This window comes from Engraulis encrasicolus, chromosome 1 (assembly GCF_034702125.1).
Source record: "Engraulis encrasicolus isolate BLACKSEA-1 chromosome 1, IST_EnEncr_1.0, whole genome shotgun sequence".
NCBI classification, from domain to species: Eukaryota; Metazoa; Chordata; class Actinopteri; order Clupeiformes; family Engraulidae; genus Engraulis; species Engraulis encrasicolus.
This window is the reverse complement of record NC_085857.1, coordinates 22116728-22131727: the sequence shown is the minus strand read 5'-3', so window position 1 is coordinate 22131727 and position 15000 is coordinate 22116728. Positions and strand designations below refer to the sequence as shown.

The 15000-nt window shown below is 43.9% G+C and overlaps 1 protein-coding gene across 1 annotated transcript in view; it reads right to left on the bottom strand.

Moving 5' to 3' along the window:
- The window catches only part of zgc:92360 (uncharacterized protein LOC436988 homolog), a 54363-nt gene that overhangs the window by 20122 nt on the left and 19241 nt on the right, over positions 1-15000 (bottom strand). Inside the window, exons 4-5 of the mRNA XM_063198900.1 lie at positions 11493-11575; positions 7530-7642 (exon numbers count right to left, since the gene is read on the bottom strand). Coding sequence (XP_063054970.1) covers positions 7530-7642; positions 11493-11575 — 196 coding nt within the window. The remainder of the gene's footprint in view (positions 1-7529; positions 7643-11492; positions 11576-15000) is intronic.

Sequence of the window (15000 nt, the reverse complement as noted above, 5' to 3'; positions counted from 1 at the left end):
CATTAGATTGGATTAAAACCCTTCTTTACTCCTCCGTCTCCCTCAAAGACATGCTGTTGTTGATGCTTAACTTCCATGACAACTCGCAGATGGTTGAGACATCCAGCAAAGGTTTATTCTCACACAACCACCACTAACTTAAGTTTGTCAGAGACCTCAAGTCATGGATGCAGCTCAGTACAGTCTGTATCACAATCCAATTTGGATTGGAGCCAATTTTGGTCCCCTAGGTAGGGGAAATTCTTTCTCTGCATTTATCCCATTTGGACTAGTGAATCACATTGAAGTACACACACTAGTCCGTAGCAGTGGGCTGCCTGCTGAGCGGCGCCCGGGGAGCAATGTGGGGATTAGGTGCCTTGCTCAAGGGCACTTCAGCCGTGGTTCGGTCGGGCACTGAACCGGGAACCCTTGGGTTGCCAACCCAGTGCTCTAACCACTGAGCCACGACTGCCAAATAACAACCTAGAACATCGAACAACCTTGTTCTCACCACCTCTAACTTCACAGCTTTTATCCCCCAAGGACGATAACCAAATGGCAAAAGTCAGGGTGGGTTGACTTGAGTTTGCCCAGCGACTTTCTGTACTACTTGTAAAAGCTGTGATATTCACACATACAACACAAGGCATGCAGCAGCAGGGAGACTGAGCATCCCAAAGAGCAATACAGTACGAATGCTTTTCTACGCACTGTTGAATATAGATCAATTAAAGCATGGAACAATTTGCCAACCAAATTAACTATATTGAATAGTAAAGTGTTTTTTAAAAAACAGGTGAAAAACATCTGAGCCTATCATATATAAACTAGGTTAGTGCAGAGGTAGAGATGTTTGTCACAAGGTCTTAAACCATTATTATAGTAATTTATGTTTATATTAAATGTTTTTTTCTTTCTTTTTTTCTTTCTTTCTTTTCAATGTATGGTGCTTAAATGAATGTACAGATTTGTGTAGAACTTTTAACTGTGTGTGATTTTATTGTTGGACCCCAGGAAGAATAGCTGAGTCTGCGCCCAGCTAATGGGATCCTAATAAACTAAACTAAACTAAACTGAACTCCACAATGACAAAATCCTTGATCTCAATAAAACCTGCATTGCGGAACCTCTCCTTCCCGCAGCTCCGTAAAAGGCAGTCTATCTCTCCTGAATTTCTTACCTTCTTACCATTTTTTAACTTCTTCATCCTCAATAACCTAATGGCAAACAATACGGGTGAACAGTGTTGTCAGCTCTGAATAATGCAGTCCTTCATATTGACAAAATCATTGAACCCAATAATACCTGGGGTGTTACCTCATTCATAACACTTGGCTCAAAACTCTCCCTAAACATTGCGGACGAACAAACCTTACTGACGCAAAAGTGTTTTCTAATGCACAAAAATATTCAGATTTATAAAAACATGCGGCGCATACTTGTATGCACTCCTCTCGTTGAGGTGTGTTTGATTAGGCGTACGTGCACGAGTGCTATGCTCCCCACAAGTTGGTCACACAGCCGTCCTTACAACAAGGTCAATATTAATAAGTCAGGGTGGACTGGACAGTTTTGCTGTCAGCTCAGAATAATGCAGTCCCTCATATTGACAAGATCCTCAATGACACTCAACACTCAATAACACCTGCATTGCCGAACCACTCCTTCCAACAGCTCTTTTCGTTTTTGCGGGGGGTTCTCCTCTACCTTGACTTCTATCTGCATTCCCAAACAACTCTTTTCTGCAGCTTTCCTGTCATTTTAGGCCTTCATTTTTATATTTCGCCTGCCATGCTCTTGTGATTTCATCTGTAGTTCTATATGTCATTTTTAAATTTTCTTTGTACCGCACATTGAACAGCATTTGTGTGTGAAATGTGTTATACAAATACAACTGTTTTGCCTTGCCTTGCTCAAAATGCATTCAGCATTCTGTCTGTTTGCTGAAGTTCTCACCTCCTTCTACCTCAGCTTTATCCCCAATAAGAGAAAAATGCAAAAATATTTGCATTCCAAACAAGTCTATGCTAGAGCTTCTTTAAAAGGCAATCGGTCAGAGTATAGGCAGCGGACTGCACCCCAAGTCTGGTGGGTGAGGGGATGTGAGTGAAAGAGGGGGAGTGAGTGAAGGAGGAAAAGAAAGAGAAGAAGGGATTGGTGACTGCACTGCACCACTGGTCTGATAAGGGGGAGTGGTATAGAGGTGGCTGGAATTCAGAAGGAAAAGTCAAGTGAGGAGAAAGAGGGGGAGTGTTTGGTTGGGAGGTGTGTAAGGAGAAAAAAACACACACTGACTTGAAGAGTGAATTTTTCCTACAAAATCTGGTGCGTTTGAACACCCAAAGTAAAACTTAAATATTTTTATGCACCCACCTTTACAATGTGGGATGGTTGGTTAACTCCCAGGTAAAAAAAACAACAACCCCTTAAACGACTGTAATGACTAACCATACTGCAATACTGCATTTACTGTATTAGAGCGTGTCCTGCTCTTGTGAGCATCTGCTGCTGCAGGTATTAGTGTTAACCCAAGTGGACCAAATTACAGTATTGGGAGCTGGAGGGAGAGAAGAGGAGGGCTGGATCGGCCATATGGCATAGGCATACTACAGAGTATTGGCCCGGTGAACTGTTTGGGAATCTTTGGCCTGGCCTCCCCCTCAATGGTATCGGTCCTCATGCCGCTGCAGAGGCCTCTCCAAGACAGTGGGATATACATGAAGCAAGACAGAGTGAAGTTTTGGAGTTTACAGTACGTAGCTCATATTAGATTATTTGAATGTCATCATATGTTTCATTGTTGAGGAGGAGTGTTTGGCCACTGGATGGCTTACTGGTTAACTCAAGAGTAAACCAACAACAACAACAACAACAACAACAACAACAACAACAACAAAAACTCTGCAATCACTTTGACGTCACGGCACAATCAGTGATTTGCTGCATATGTATTGTAGTACTTTGACGGCAAACTTATTGAGGGAATTACAGTATTGGGATGGAAGGGGAGAAGAGGCGGAGCAGAGTTTGGTTGCTGGATGGCTTTTTTGCTTGGTTGGTTACTTTCGAAGTAAGACAAATACCTCTTGAGTCGCTTTGACGTCATGGCACACTCTGTGATTTGCCGCAACCTGTACCCTACAGCAGTGTTTCCCAACCAGGGGCACGTGTACCACTAGGGGTACGCGAGCACACTGCAGGGGGTACTTGGAAAAGTGTTATTATTATAACAAATGTATGGAGCAGCCACATCAGGACAGAGAAAATGATATAGAAAATTAATTAGGGGGTACTCATGGCACAACTAAGAGGCTTAGGGGGTACGCAAGACAAAAAAGGTTGGGAAACACTGCCCTACAGCACCAGTTGGAGTCCTACTATAGTGATGGCTAATTACCTCTAAAATAAAATAAAAACTTAAATGACTGTGACGACACAATTTGTGTTTTTGCTGAAACCATACTATGCATCGATTGGAGAATGTCGTGCTCTTGTGAACAGGTGCTGACGAGTGCACTGTTAACCCAAGTGGACCGATGGGAAACTTACTGAGGGAATTACAGTATAGGGCTAAAGCAGGGATGTCAAACTCAGGCCCGGGGGCCAAATTTGGCCCGCGGAACCATTTTATTCTGCCCGCGAGATCATTTCAAATGTGTATTACAGTTGGCACATACACCATTAATGTATAGTGCAACACTACTTGAACATGAAATTTGCTGTATCACAGGATGTGCAGACACATTTGAACAGATAAATATGATGGGAAAGAGTGTATGTGAAATTTAACTATGAGTATGAAGTGCATGTATGCACAATTTTAGTCTTGGTTCCAGCGGTCCCGCAGAGGGGGAGTGTTTGGCTGCTGAATAGTCCTGCTCTTGTGAGGGTTGATTACCTCGAAAGTGAAAAATAGTCTTTACAGTAATCATTATGACGCCTAGTTGCAATACCTACTCTGGCCACTACCCTATGCAGTGCCCCTTTACATGCAATCACTGTGACGCATAGTCGCAACACCTACTCTGGCCACCGTCCTACGTAGTGTACCTTACTGTAACATGCAATCACTGTGATGGCACAATCTGTGTTTTGCAACAACCATACTGCATCGACGGCAGAAAGTCGTGGACAGATGCTGATGAATGTACTGTTGACCCAAGAAAAAGTTATTGAGGGAATTGCAGTGTCACGGTGGAGGGGGAGAAGAAGGAGAGTTTGCTTGCTGAATGGCTTGTTGGCTTGGTTGGTTAAGTCCAAAGTAAGAAAGACAGAAAAAAAACCTGGAATCACTGATATCACGGAACAATGATGAGATTTGTCACCTGTGCCGCTTTTCCACTGAGAGTTTTTCTGGTAGGCCTACAGCTCGAGAAAGTGCAACTTGGCCGCCACGTTTTTCTTTTCAATTGGGCATGACACAGCTCAATCAAAGAGCAAATTGCGGCGGGCGAGTCGCGCTGTATCGACCTGTAGGCCTTCCAGAAAAACGGCAGTGGAAAAGAGGCAAAAAAAACGTACCGCACTGCACCAACTGGAGTCCTGCGATTGTGATGGTTGATTACCTCCAAAGTAAAAAGAAAAAAAAAACCTTAAATCCCTGTGATGGTGCAGTCTGTGATTTGCCCCGCAACCAGTGTTGCCAGATTGGGCTGTTTCCCGCCCAATTGGGCTGCTTAGGATGACCTTGTGCGGGTAAAAATGACATTTTGCAGGAAAACCCGCCCAATTTTGCCCATAGAAATCAATAGAATTGGGCGGGATTTAGTGCTTCCAGGCGGGTTTTGAGCATTTTTTGGGCTGGAAATCACCAGCCTCATCTGGCAACCCTGCCCGCAACCGTTACCGCACTGCAGCGCCTGCTGAGGGGGTGCTGCTCTTGTGAACTGATGCTGACGCTGGTGGCAGGAGGGGTGTCAGCGGTTAACCCGCGTGAACCGACGGGTAACTTATTGAGGGAATTGCTGTGCTGCCGTATGGAGCAGCAGCACTGTGACGGCCGACGGCAGCTTAGCTCTCCGCTTGGTGAGGTGTGCCGGACTCACTCGCTGTGTGTGTGTGTGTGTGTGTGTGTGTGTGTGTGTGTGTGTGTGTGTGTGTGTGTGTGTGTGTGTGTGTGCGTGCGTGCGTGCGTGCGCGCGCGCGTGTGTGTATATGTGTGTGTCTGTCAGTGTGTGTGTTGAATGGGAGCTGTAAGTGCAGGCTCCACGCTACAGTGGGTCGGGCAAAAAGCCAGGAGAGAGAGAGAGAGAGAGAGTCTGTGAGTGAACGGTGTGTGTGTGTGTGTGTGTGTGTGTGTGTGTGTGTGTGTGTGTGTGTGTGTGTGTGTGTGTGTGTGTGTGTGTGTGTGTGTGTGTGTGTGTGTGTGTGTGTGTGTGTGTGTGTGTGTGTGTGTGTTCTGCCTGAACACGCCGTGCCTACGGGTAGGAGGAACTACAGGAGGAGGAATTTCATGACTGAGGGCCTAGAAAATGGGGGAGGAGGTATGTGTGTATGTGTGTGTGGGTGTGTGGGCGTGCGTGTGTGTGTGTGTGTGTGTGTTGAGAAAGGTGTTTTGTTTCCTATGTGTGTATGTATGTGTGTGTGTGTGTGTGCGTGTGTGTGTGCGTGTGTGTGTGTGTGTGTGTTTGTGTGTGTGTGCACGCGCACCTGTGTGTGTGTGTGTGCGTGCACCTGTGTGTGTGTACACCTGTGTGTGTGCACGTCTGCAGCTCTGTGAGTGTGTGTAGGTGTGTGCATGCCTTACGTAACAGTTAATTAACCCAGCTTCGAAAGCTGCACAGTGTAACCTCACCATTGTGAGTACTAGATAAGCCCGCTCTTATAACTGGGTCAAAGGGACCAAGGCAGGTACTGTAGGCAGCCTGGAACAAGCAACAGGAACCCAGGAACCCATTCTGTGTAGTACACAGTGGATCTCCCACTAATGACGAAATTAATTGTGTTTCTGTAGAGCAGTGTTTCTCAACAGGGGTGCCGAGGAAACATGGCTGATAAATAAATGTTGTATTAAATAATAAATGTTGTAATATAATACATATTTGTCTAAATGAATATTTACGCCATTTACGCACAATAAAGAAAATTTAGGTCTCCCCAGTAAGCTGCAACTTCAAACGTAGGTTGTATGACGTCTCCAAATGTGTTAATTTTCTAAGCTTGTGTGGTATCGGATGCGATGCCATGTTACAGCTTGTTGGCTTGGGGTGCCTTGACATTTTTCATGAATTGAAAGGGTGCCCCGCCTAAAAAAAGGTTGAGAAACACTGCTGTAGAGTACACATTTGAGAGAGGGAGAGCTGGGAGCTGTATAGTGTACGCGTGTGTGCGTGTTCATAACAAGCTTACATTGAAGCTGCCTGTATAGGTACCCCCTATGACACAATTGAATTGTGGGGGCAGTGGTGGACAAAGAAAATGTAAAAGTACTTTTGTGGTGTAATTACAACATTAGCACATGATATTACATAGCTGTTACACCGTTTACTCCATTTAACTACCTATTGAGATAGACTATGTCATTACTGAAAAACAATAAAAACCTAACAAGGACCCACCACAACCTCAACCCAACCTGTGCAGAATCAACTTATCATGAGACAAGTACATTGGTCTACCTTTTACACAGATAAGTTACCTGTGTTGGAAAGAAACTGTGTTTCTTTTTTTTAACTTTTACTTTTACTTTGTCCACCACTGTGTGGGGGGTGCTGTAGCGCAGCGCAGTGCTCTAAGCCAGTGTTTCTCAACAGGGGTGCCGGGGCACCCTGGTGTGCCGCGGGCCCCCCTCAGGGGTGCCGCAGAAACGTGGCTGAAAAATAAATTATGCAATATAATATATATTTGTCTAAATTGATAACTTAATGCTAGTCAGTGGAAACTTTCTTCTGCCATTTACGCACAATAAGTAAATATAGGTCGCCCCAGTCAGCTGCAACTTCGAACATAGGACGTGTGACGTCTCCAAATGTGTTACTTTTCTAAGCTTGTGTGGTATCAGATGTGATGGCATGTTCTGGCTTGTTGGTTTGGGGTGCCTTGAACTTTTTCATGAACTGAAAGGGTGCCTCGCCTAAAAAAAGGTTGAGAAACAGTGCTCTAAGCTCCCCACATATGGGCATAGACGGTTCTAGAAGGGGGGCAGGGTAGAATTGCTCCTGGTCCCTGTTGCAGCCCCTGTACTGAACAGGTCAATCTTATTGTTTTTTACTGAAATATCTAAATATAACATAAATATATGAAATAGAATATTGTACCTGTTTTTTCATTAAATGTGCCCTCCTAAAAACACATTGGGCCAACGTCGGCCCTCTGCCCCCCAGGCAGTTTTGGTCTAGAACTGCCACTGCATATAGGCTTGCTCCATTGGCACAAAGAGGCTACGTTGCTAGTGCGTTGCCTTACTGCACTACAAAAACCTTGCGGTGTCTCGTGTCTGGGGAAAAAAACATGATGTATTCAAACATACAGGCCGGAAACACCCACCTTATTTACACAGTGTGTGTACACATACAGCCCACGACGTCAGTTAAGCCCCAGAAACTTACATCATATTTGGTGAAGTACTTCAGTGTTCCTTCCCTCTCGGAGAGGACGAATCGCCTGCTGAGGAACTGGCCGTTGTCCCGCCCCCTCTTCATCAGCATGCCGTCCCTTGTTCCTGGTTGGTCAAGGAGAGATGTCAGCGAGTTAGTCTGTCAAAGTCTACAGTGTAATGCTGCAATTACATTTCCTGTTATCAACAACGCTACACGAAACATTGGAATTGTCTTTCACCACACTCCAAGATGCAACGTACACTAGAACATACAGAATATACCCCTGCTCCAGTCAGAGCATGGGGAGAGGCAACCTGTGAATGATTATGTACAGTATTCTGCATACACCATGGGTGCATTCCAATATGCGACCTTGCTTCATCCACTTGTGCTTGTGGCCTCGTACAAGGAAGTAATATGTCATGATGACATCACTGACAACAGCATTATATTTAAATATATTGCAAAAGCTCAATTGTAAAGACTTGGATGGTGAATGAAAAACAGTCCCCCAAAAGTTGTTGTGGCTAGGCTGACAGCTGGGAAACTTTATTGTTTTCTCCACGGAGGAGGGGCCAGGAGGCTGGGCGAGGCCACAAGCACAAGTGGAGGAAGCAAGATCGCATATTGGAACGCACCCCATGCCAGGGACGTGGGCGTGGCCAAGCCACTCACTCTCCCTGCAGGTAAGCTTTCCACACATGCACGCAAGCACACAAAGATACACAGAGGTGGCCAAAGTAAAAGTAGACATAAAACAACCAAAACCTGCTAGTTTCCTTCCAACACAAGTAACTATTTGACATCTTCAGTTCATATAAATAAAATAAATACATGATTGAGTTTCATATAAACCGCACCACATACTTAAATGAAAAAAAACAGAGAGTCAGGATAGCACAATAAAGCTCGAAAGCTTATTTCCATTGTGGTCCTTGGTGTTTAGTGGTGTTAATGGCAGCAGTTGTTAAAATGACAAGAGTAGCACTGGGACCAAACTAAAACTATAACACATTAAATACATAGCATACACATAACACATATTCTTTCCACTTAAAGTAATATACTACACTATGTACTTACTATCACGTGCTAGTGTGCTATCATGTGCTAACCATAGATTTACGTTCACTCTTAATTTGGCCACCTCTGAAGATAAACAAACAATAAGCAAACACCCAGTGAGGCTACAAGAGGAACAACCAGATGCATGCATGCATTCATATATACTGGGTGCGATTTATCGGAAAACCAGAAGGGGGGATAGGTTTCAGATTTTAAGCAATATCAACGGAATTACATAAAGTTGTGATGCAGTGTTAATTTCGTCAACCAGGACGATGACGAAAATATTTCGGCAATGCCCCTTTTTCCCGTGACGATGACGCACAAAAATTGCTTCCAGAACATAAAAATATGACGAAAATAAAAATTGATTTTCGTTAAGGAGACTAAGACGAGACGAAATTTACAAGCCGTGGACGAATGGACATTAAAAATGTAATTGTTTAAAATTAATTTGTAATTGTTATCGTTTCTTGAACTTCATAGAAGATCACGCTGTTGCCCTGTTTGTCTCTGCAGGCAGTGCCTGGCGCTGGTGCGGCACAATCAGCAGTAGCCTAGTCCATAGCAGATGAGTCCTGTTCAGTTGAGTTTAGGCCCTAAAATGTTTCCCAGAACGAGAAAAAGAAAGAGCCGACGTTGAGACAAGTGTTAATTTTGAAACATGTTCAACAACCCTTTTGTCCATAACGAAGACGTGTGTGTTTGTGCAGTCATGATAATAGTGCTACCGTCACTCGCGCCAATCTTCCTCTGATGCTGTCATTTTAAACCTCCTCGAGCTTCCTCTCTTCTCCTTTCCACTTACGCATACGTCGACGTCTGTTGTCTGTTCTTTTGTAATGTTTGCTATATTGGTTGTTTAACCGTATGAATAGGCCGTTTGCAAGTAAATCATGAAGATCGGATTCATGCATTTATTTAGATCAGACACACCGGGAGACGTTTAAGGGATGCGCGCGCTACAGGGGAAAAGTTGTTTAAGTCGTCTAAACAGAGGCACTGCTACTGTAGTTTTGATAAGAATCAATGTGTGGGCGATCAGGGTTTAAAGTGCGGAAAATTGAAACTTGTTCCTGTCGAGGGCAACGCTAAAAGACCCAAGGCAGTCGGCATCCCTTCCATGCGATGCGTATTACAATAGCGTCTCCCAGACATCCCAAGTTCTAAAAACTCATTGCTTAAACTTGGAGATGCTTATCAACATCCCGACAAACAATACAGCATTGGTGTTCAAACATTGTTTGTCAATGTCCTTTCTGTCGTCCAGTCTGCATAGAACAACTGCCTACTTTTTCCCCAGGACTTTTGCAGGGCGTCCTACGAAGTGCGCGTAATCTATTTGAAGTATTCCAGGAATGACGCACGAGCCATTATCTTTCTCTGTCCCGCATTGCCAATCGAAATAACGCGAACTTGCATAGTCTAAAATCAGGAATATTTTATCTGACTCGCGGCCATCGGGGAGCCACTATCAAATATCAGGGAAACTTCTTGGACTTCATTGGGATGTCTGGTCTTCCCACTGCCTGCAATCAGGTGAAGAAGAGCTTGTAGCCTACGTGATCAAATTCAAAAGCAAATAATACGCACCAGCTTATAATCAGAGAGAGTAGAGAGAGAGAGAGAGAGAGAGAGAGAGAGAGAGAGAGAGAGAGAGAGAGAGAGAGAGAGAGAGAGCGCAACCTGCACCTGGAAGTGTGTGTGTCTAATGATCCTTTGTTCTATGCTGTTGAACTTACTTTTACAGGACTGATTAGGGTTTTGGTGGAAAATAAGATAGTAACAATGTGAATATAATTTTGCTGCAATAGGCTGTCTAGTAATAATTTGTGTAATAATTTGACTAAAATGACGAAAATGTGAAATGTTGACTAAAATGACAAAACTTTGACTGTGACTAAAATTAATTTTCATCATTTAGACGAAGACTAAGACTAAATTGTGAAGGCAATGACTAAATTTGACTAAAGTTGATTTTCGTCATTGTGACTAAGACTAAGACTAAATTTAAAAAAGCTGACGAAATTAACACTGCTGTGATGCAAATCATGTAGAAAAAGTGGAGATATCAAAACCAGAAGGGTTTAAAAAATCGCACCCTGCATATGAAGAGTTTTTTTTAGCTTTATAGCTCATTTTCCAAAATGAGATATATCCATTTTATAAAATGTTGGGAAATTTACATTTTTGTGTTGGGCATTCCATTGAAATGCATTGCAAGATACATTTTTATAGAGGTTTAAAAGTATGTTCTCATGAATGGCAACAATTCACATATGGATGATAGAACTTCTTAACAGTCAACTCCAACATTAAAATGCAAAAAGTCAAAAATGGTGGATATAGCGTTTTGGAAAAGAGCTCTTCATATACATGTATGTATTTATGTACAGTATGGTGTGTATATTCACACACGGGACATGGCCCTGCCACTCACCCTCCTCATAGGTCAGCTGTGAGAGAAAGAATGATCAAAAAACTCCCCTCTCCCACATATATACATATTTCAACACACAGCCACAGACACAGACACACAAAAACACACATGCGCACACGCACACAAACACAAGCAATGCATGCACACACCTACCGGTACACATACACATTCACACATAGAGCTGCAGACAAGCACACACAGGTGCGCACATACACACACACACAGATGCTCACACACACACACACACACACACACACACACACACACACACACACACACACACACACACACACACACACACACACACACACACACACAGATGCTCACACACAGATGCTCACACACACACATAGAACACACACACACACACACAACACAACGCAACACGCGCGCACTCAGACACAGACACAGACACACACACAGACACACACACCCACACACACGAGGGACATGGCCAAGCCACTCACCCTCCTCGTAGGTCAGCTTCTTCCCAGCCTCAGTGAACTCCCTCCTCTCGTACTTAGCTCTGATCCACTGCTCCCTCAGCACCCTGGGGAGGGAATACACACACACACACACACACACACACACACACACACACACACACACACACACACACACACACACACACACACACACACACACACACACACACACACACACACACACACACACACATACCCACACGCACAAACACACAAACAGAGTAAGAAGTGTGAACCCACACACACACATTACAGAAAAAATGTTAGAGAAAGAATAATCAATGATTTCCCTCTGTCACATATATACATAAGCTACTCTATATGCACACAGCATGTATTAATATATAGTGTATGCTACCAACATGAATAAATATACAGTTCATGGCCAAATTTAATAATGCATTAGCCAATACAATTGAGAGACAACAGCACCAAGCCGTAAAAACCGATACAAGTTATCAAATTCGCAAGACCATATTAGATATAATTTGACATTTTTAGGAATTTCTGTCAGAAAATAGTCACCATCCATCTCTTGTTATTGTCTTGCTTATCAAAACATTGAGGTCCTTTCAGGGATTAAGGGAAAATATCATTTTTACGCTTTACTGAACTGCCTCTGTGTATGAAATGCATGATACAAATAAACGTAATGTCATATCTGGTTGAATCTTGCTATTATCTAGTGTATCAAGACATTGTGTTCATTTAACGGATTAAGGAAGAACGCTGTTGTTGTATTAAGTGATGACACACTTGACTGGATTTTATTGGCTCAGTGGTAGCCACAGAGGCAAAATTGCACCATGGTGGTGGTGAGACACAGCATGAAATTGCCTTGGACATAAAATAACTATTGTCTGAGGCTGTTAAATGTTGTATGTCTGTTGGCCTGCATCATGAATTTTTCAGGAGCAGTTGGTGCAAGTTCACATTTTTTGCACACATGGGCACTGGAATTCCCACCACTATTGGCCCACTGTAAGCAGCTGACCATTACAATATAATGGTAAGCACAAGATGCAGGGAGGCAGACAGGGTCAACACAGGGGTCAGTTGTCCCGAGCCCAGTGATAGGGAGGGCCCTAATTTGTATCCCAATTACATTGCCAGTACTGGGTGAGGGAACCCTTTGGATGACATTGTCTCAGGCCCGGCCAAAGCTGTCACCAGCCCTGACAAGATGGCTCGCATCCATTCTGGGCAAATCTTATTTTATTATTGTTATTACAACAATTGACTAGGCCACAATGGTACAATGTATTGTATTTGTACCGAACCAAACAGAACTGTACCGAACCGAACAGTGCTGTACCGAAAGGCAGACAGGGTAATCTGTTCATGTTTTTAAATTATGCTGCCACTACATACAGTGGCTCATGCAGAACGCTGAGAGAGAATGCAAGAAAAAACAGGTGTAGAGGCTTGTTCTTTGTGAGACCTTGAGAAAAGTGCTATTTCTTACACTGATGAAATCTCCGACCCAAAGTAGCAGTTTGAATGTATTTTTCTTTTATATATACAGTGACGAAAATGTACCGAACCGTGACCCCAATACAGAGGTACGTACCGAACCGTGATTTTAGTATACAGTTACACCCTTACAATTGACAGTTGATGTTGATGAGCTAGGTGTAAACATTTGACAGACTTGCAGTGCGACGAGTGCCAAAATCAGTAAGCATGAAGGGCACATTTGTAGAATTTGTACAGAAAACAGATGCTGTCAGCAAAAAAGAAAAAGATTGTTGGATACATTCCCTACGGAGAGCTAGTAGCAGCCATGGAACAGGCTCTCAAAAAAGAAAAGAAAAGAAAAGAAAAGAAAAGAGAACAGAAGAAAAAGAGAAGGATAAAGAAAATCACCGCTACACTGGACTGAAAAGCGTTGGGAAAAAAATTAAATCAAGACACATGTTATCCAAACAACATATTTTTTTTCTCCCCTCCAATCTTTTGAGCGTATTCTGCAGAGGACTGAAACGTATGAGGCATCCCCATTTATGGGGGCTCGGCGACACTGGACTGGTCAACAACAGACAGCTCCTATTTTTTTCTCCACTCCAATCTTCGCAATGTAGAGTGTTCAGCAGAGGGCTGAAGAAGCATCCTCTCTTATGGGGGCTCGCTCGTTGTGACACTGGACTGCTCATGGGTGCCCCAAGGTCTCTCCCTCCCGCTGTAAGCGGTTCCCTAATTGGACCCTTTGTTCGTACAAAGGAGAAGCTCTAACAAGCCATCTGTCTTGGCTCGTTCCCCGGAGATGGCCCGAGGAACTGTGCGAGGGTCAGGAGCAGGGCTGCCTTCATCATCATCCTCCTCCTCCGCAATATATTCTTGCAAGTGTCAGGTCAACACTTATAGAGAGTAGGACCAACGCAATGAGTGTTGAATTTGACTCACTGTGAGTGTTATTGACACAATGCTGGGAAATTTAGAGTGTACAACATTTCAGCAGTATAAAGTGTCACCGCTTCAAGATTTCGAATTTTAACACTCTTCCGGTTGGCACAACTCTCTCAGTGTTGAGTTAGCACTCAGAACACTGGCGCGTGCTCCCATCTACACCAGTCTGCTCGCTTAGCCAGACAGAACAGCCCTGGCTTCTGTTCCCCAGCCACTAGTGCCTTTTCCCACACTTTCAAGATCCGCCATCCATTTTCCGTGGTGGAACTCCCATGGGTGGGGAATGGATTGCGTGTCCATTTGAGCGCGACTGCTGTAATGCTCTGTGGAAGACGACGGACGGACAGTCAGACAGGGAAATGGACAGACAGACAGACAGGAAGACAGACAGGCAGACAGACAATACAAGACATATGCAAGACAGACAGACAGACAGATAAGACCAACAAGGCATGCAGAACGACAGGCAAACAGACAGGTGGCTGACAAACAGACAGACGTGCAGGCAAGCAGATAGGCAGAGACACATTAATTGATGGACAGGCAGACAGGAAAAGATAACAAAACAAAGTCTTGTGGACAGCAACATTTAAAATACCTATAAGCAACGAGTAGTAGTATGCAAATAAAAGAGAAACAGAATGACAAAGTTCGACAAGTGCAATGCAACGTGCATGAAACAATGACATGTATGCAAATACAAGGGTGACAGAAGATGACACAGCTCACTGACGAGAGCAAAGAGGTGAAAACACACAGTCGACAGGCACAGGCATCAACGAGGTTGAAGAAGAAGGCGACGCATTAATTGCAAAGAGGCAGCCAACCTCTGGGGCACACTTGAATCAGAGAGAAGGCAAGACGAATCTTACTGTCTCTGCTTGAATCTGAAGCAGGAGAGAAGCATGATGGGGTGGGAGGAGAGGAGAGGATGGGAGGAGGGGAGCAGGTGAGGGTTGAGTGGGATGGGAGAGGGAGTGAGAAGATGAGGGTGACGAGGAAAACAAAGACGCACGCAAATATAAAGTGGCCAAACTTTGACCCATGGCCAAAAAAAGTGGTCATGCTTGTAAAGACTTATTGG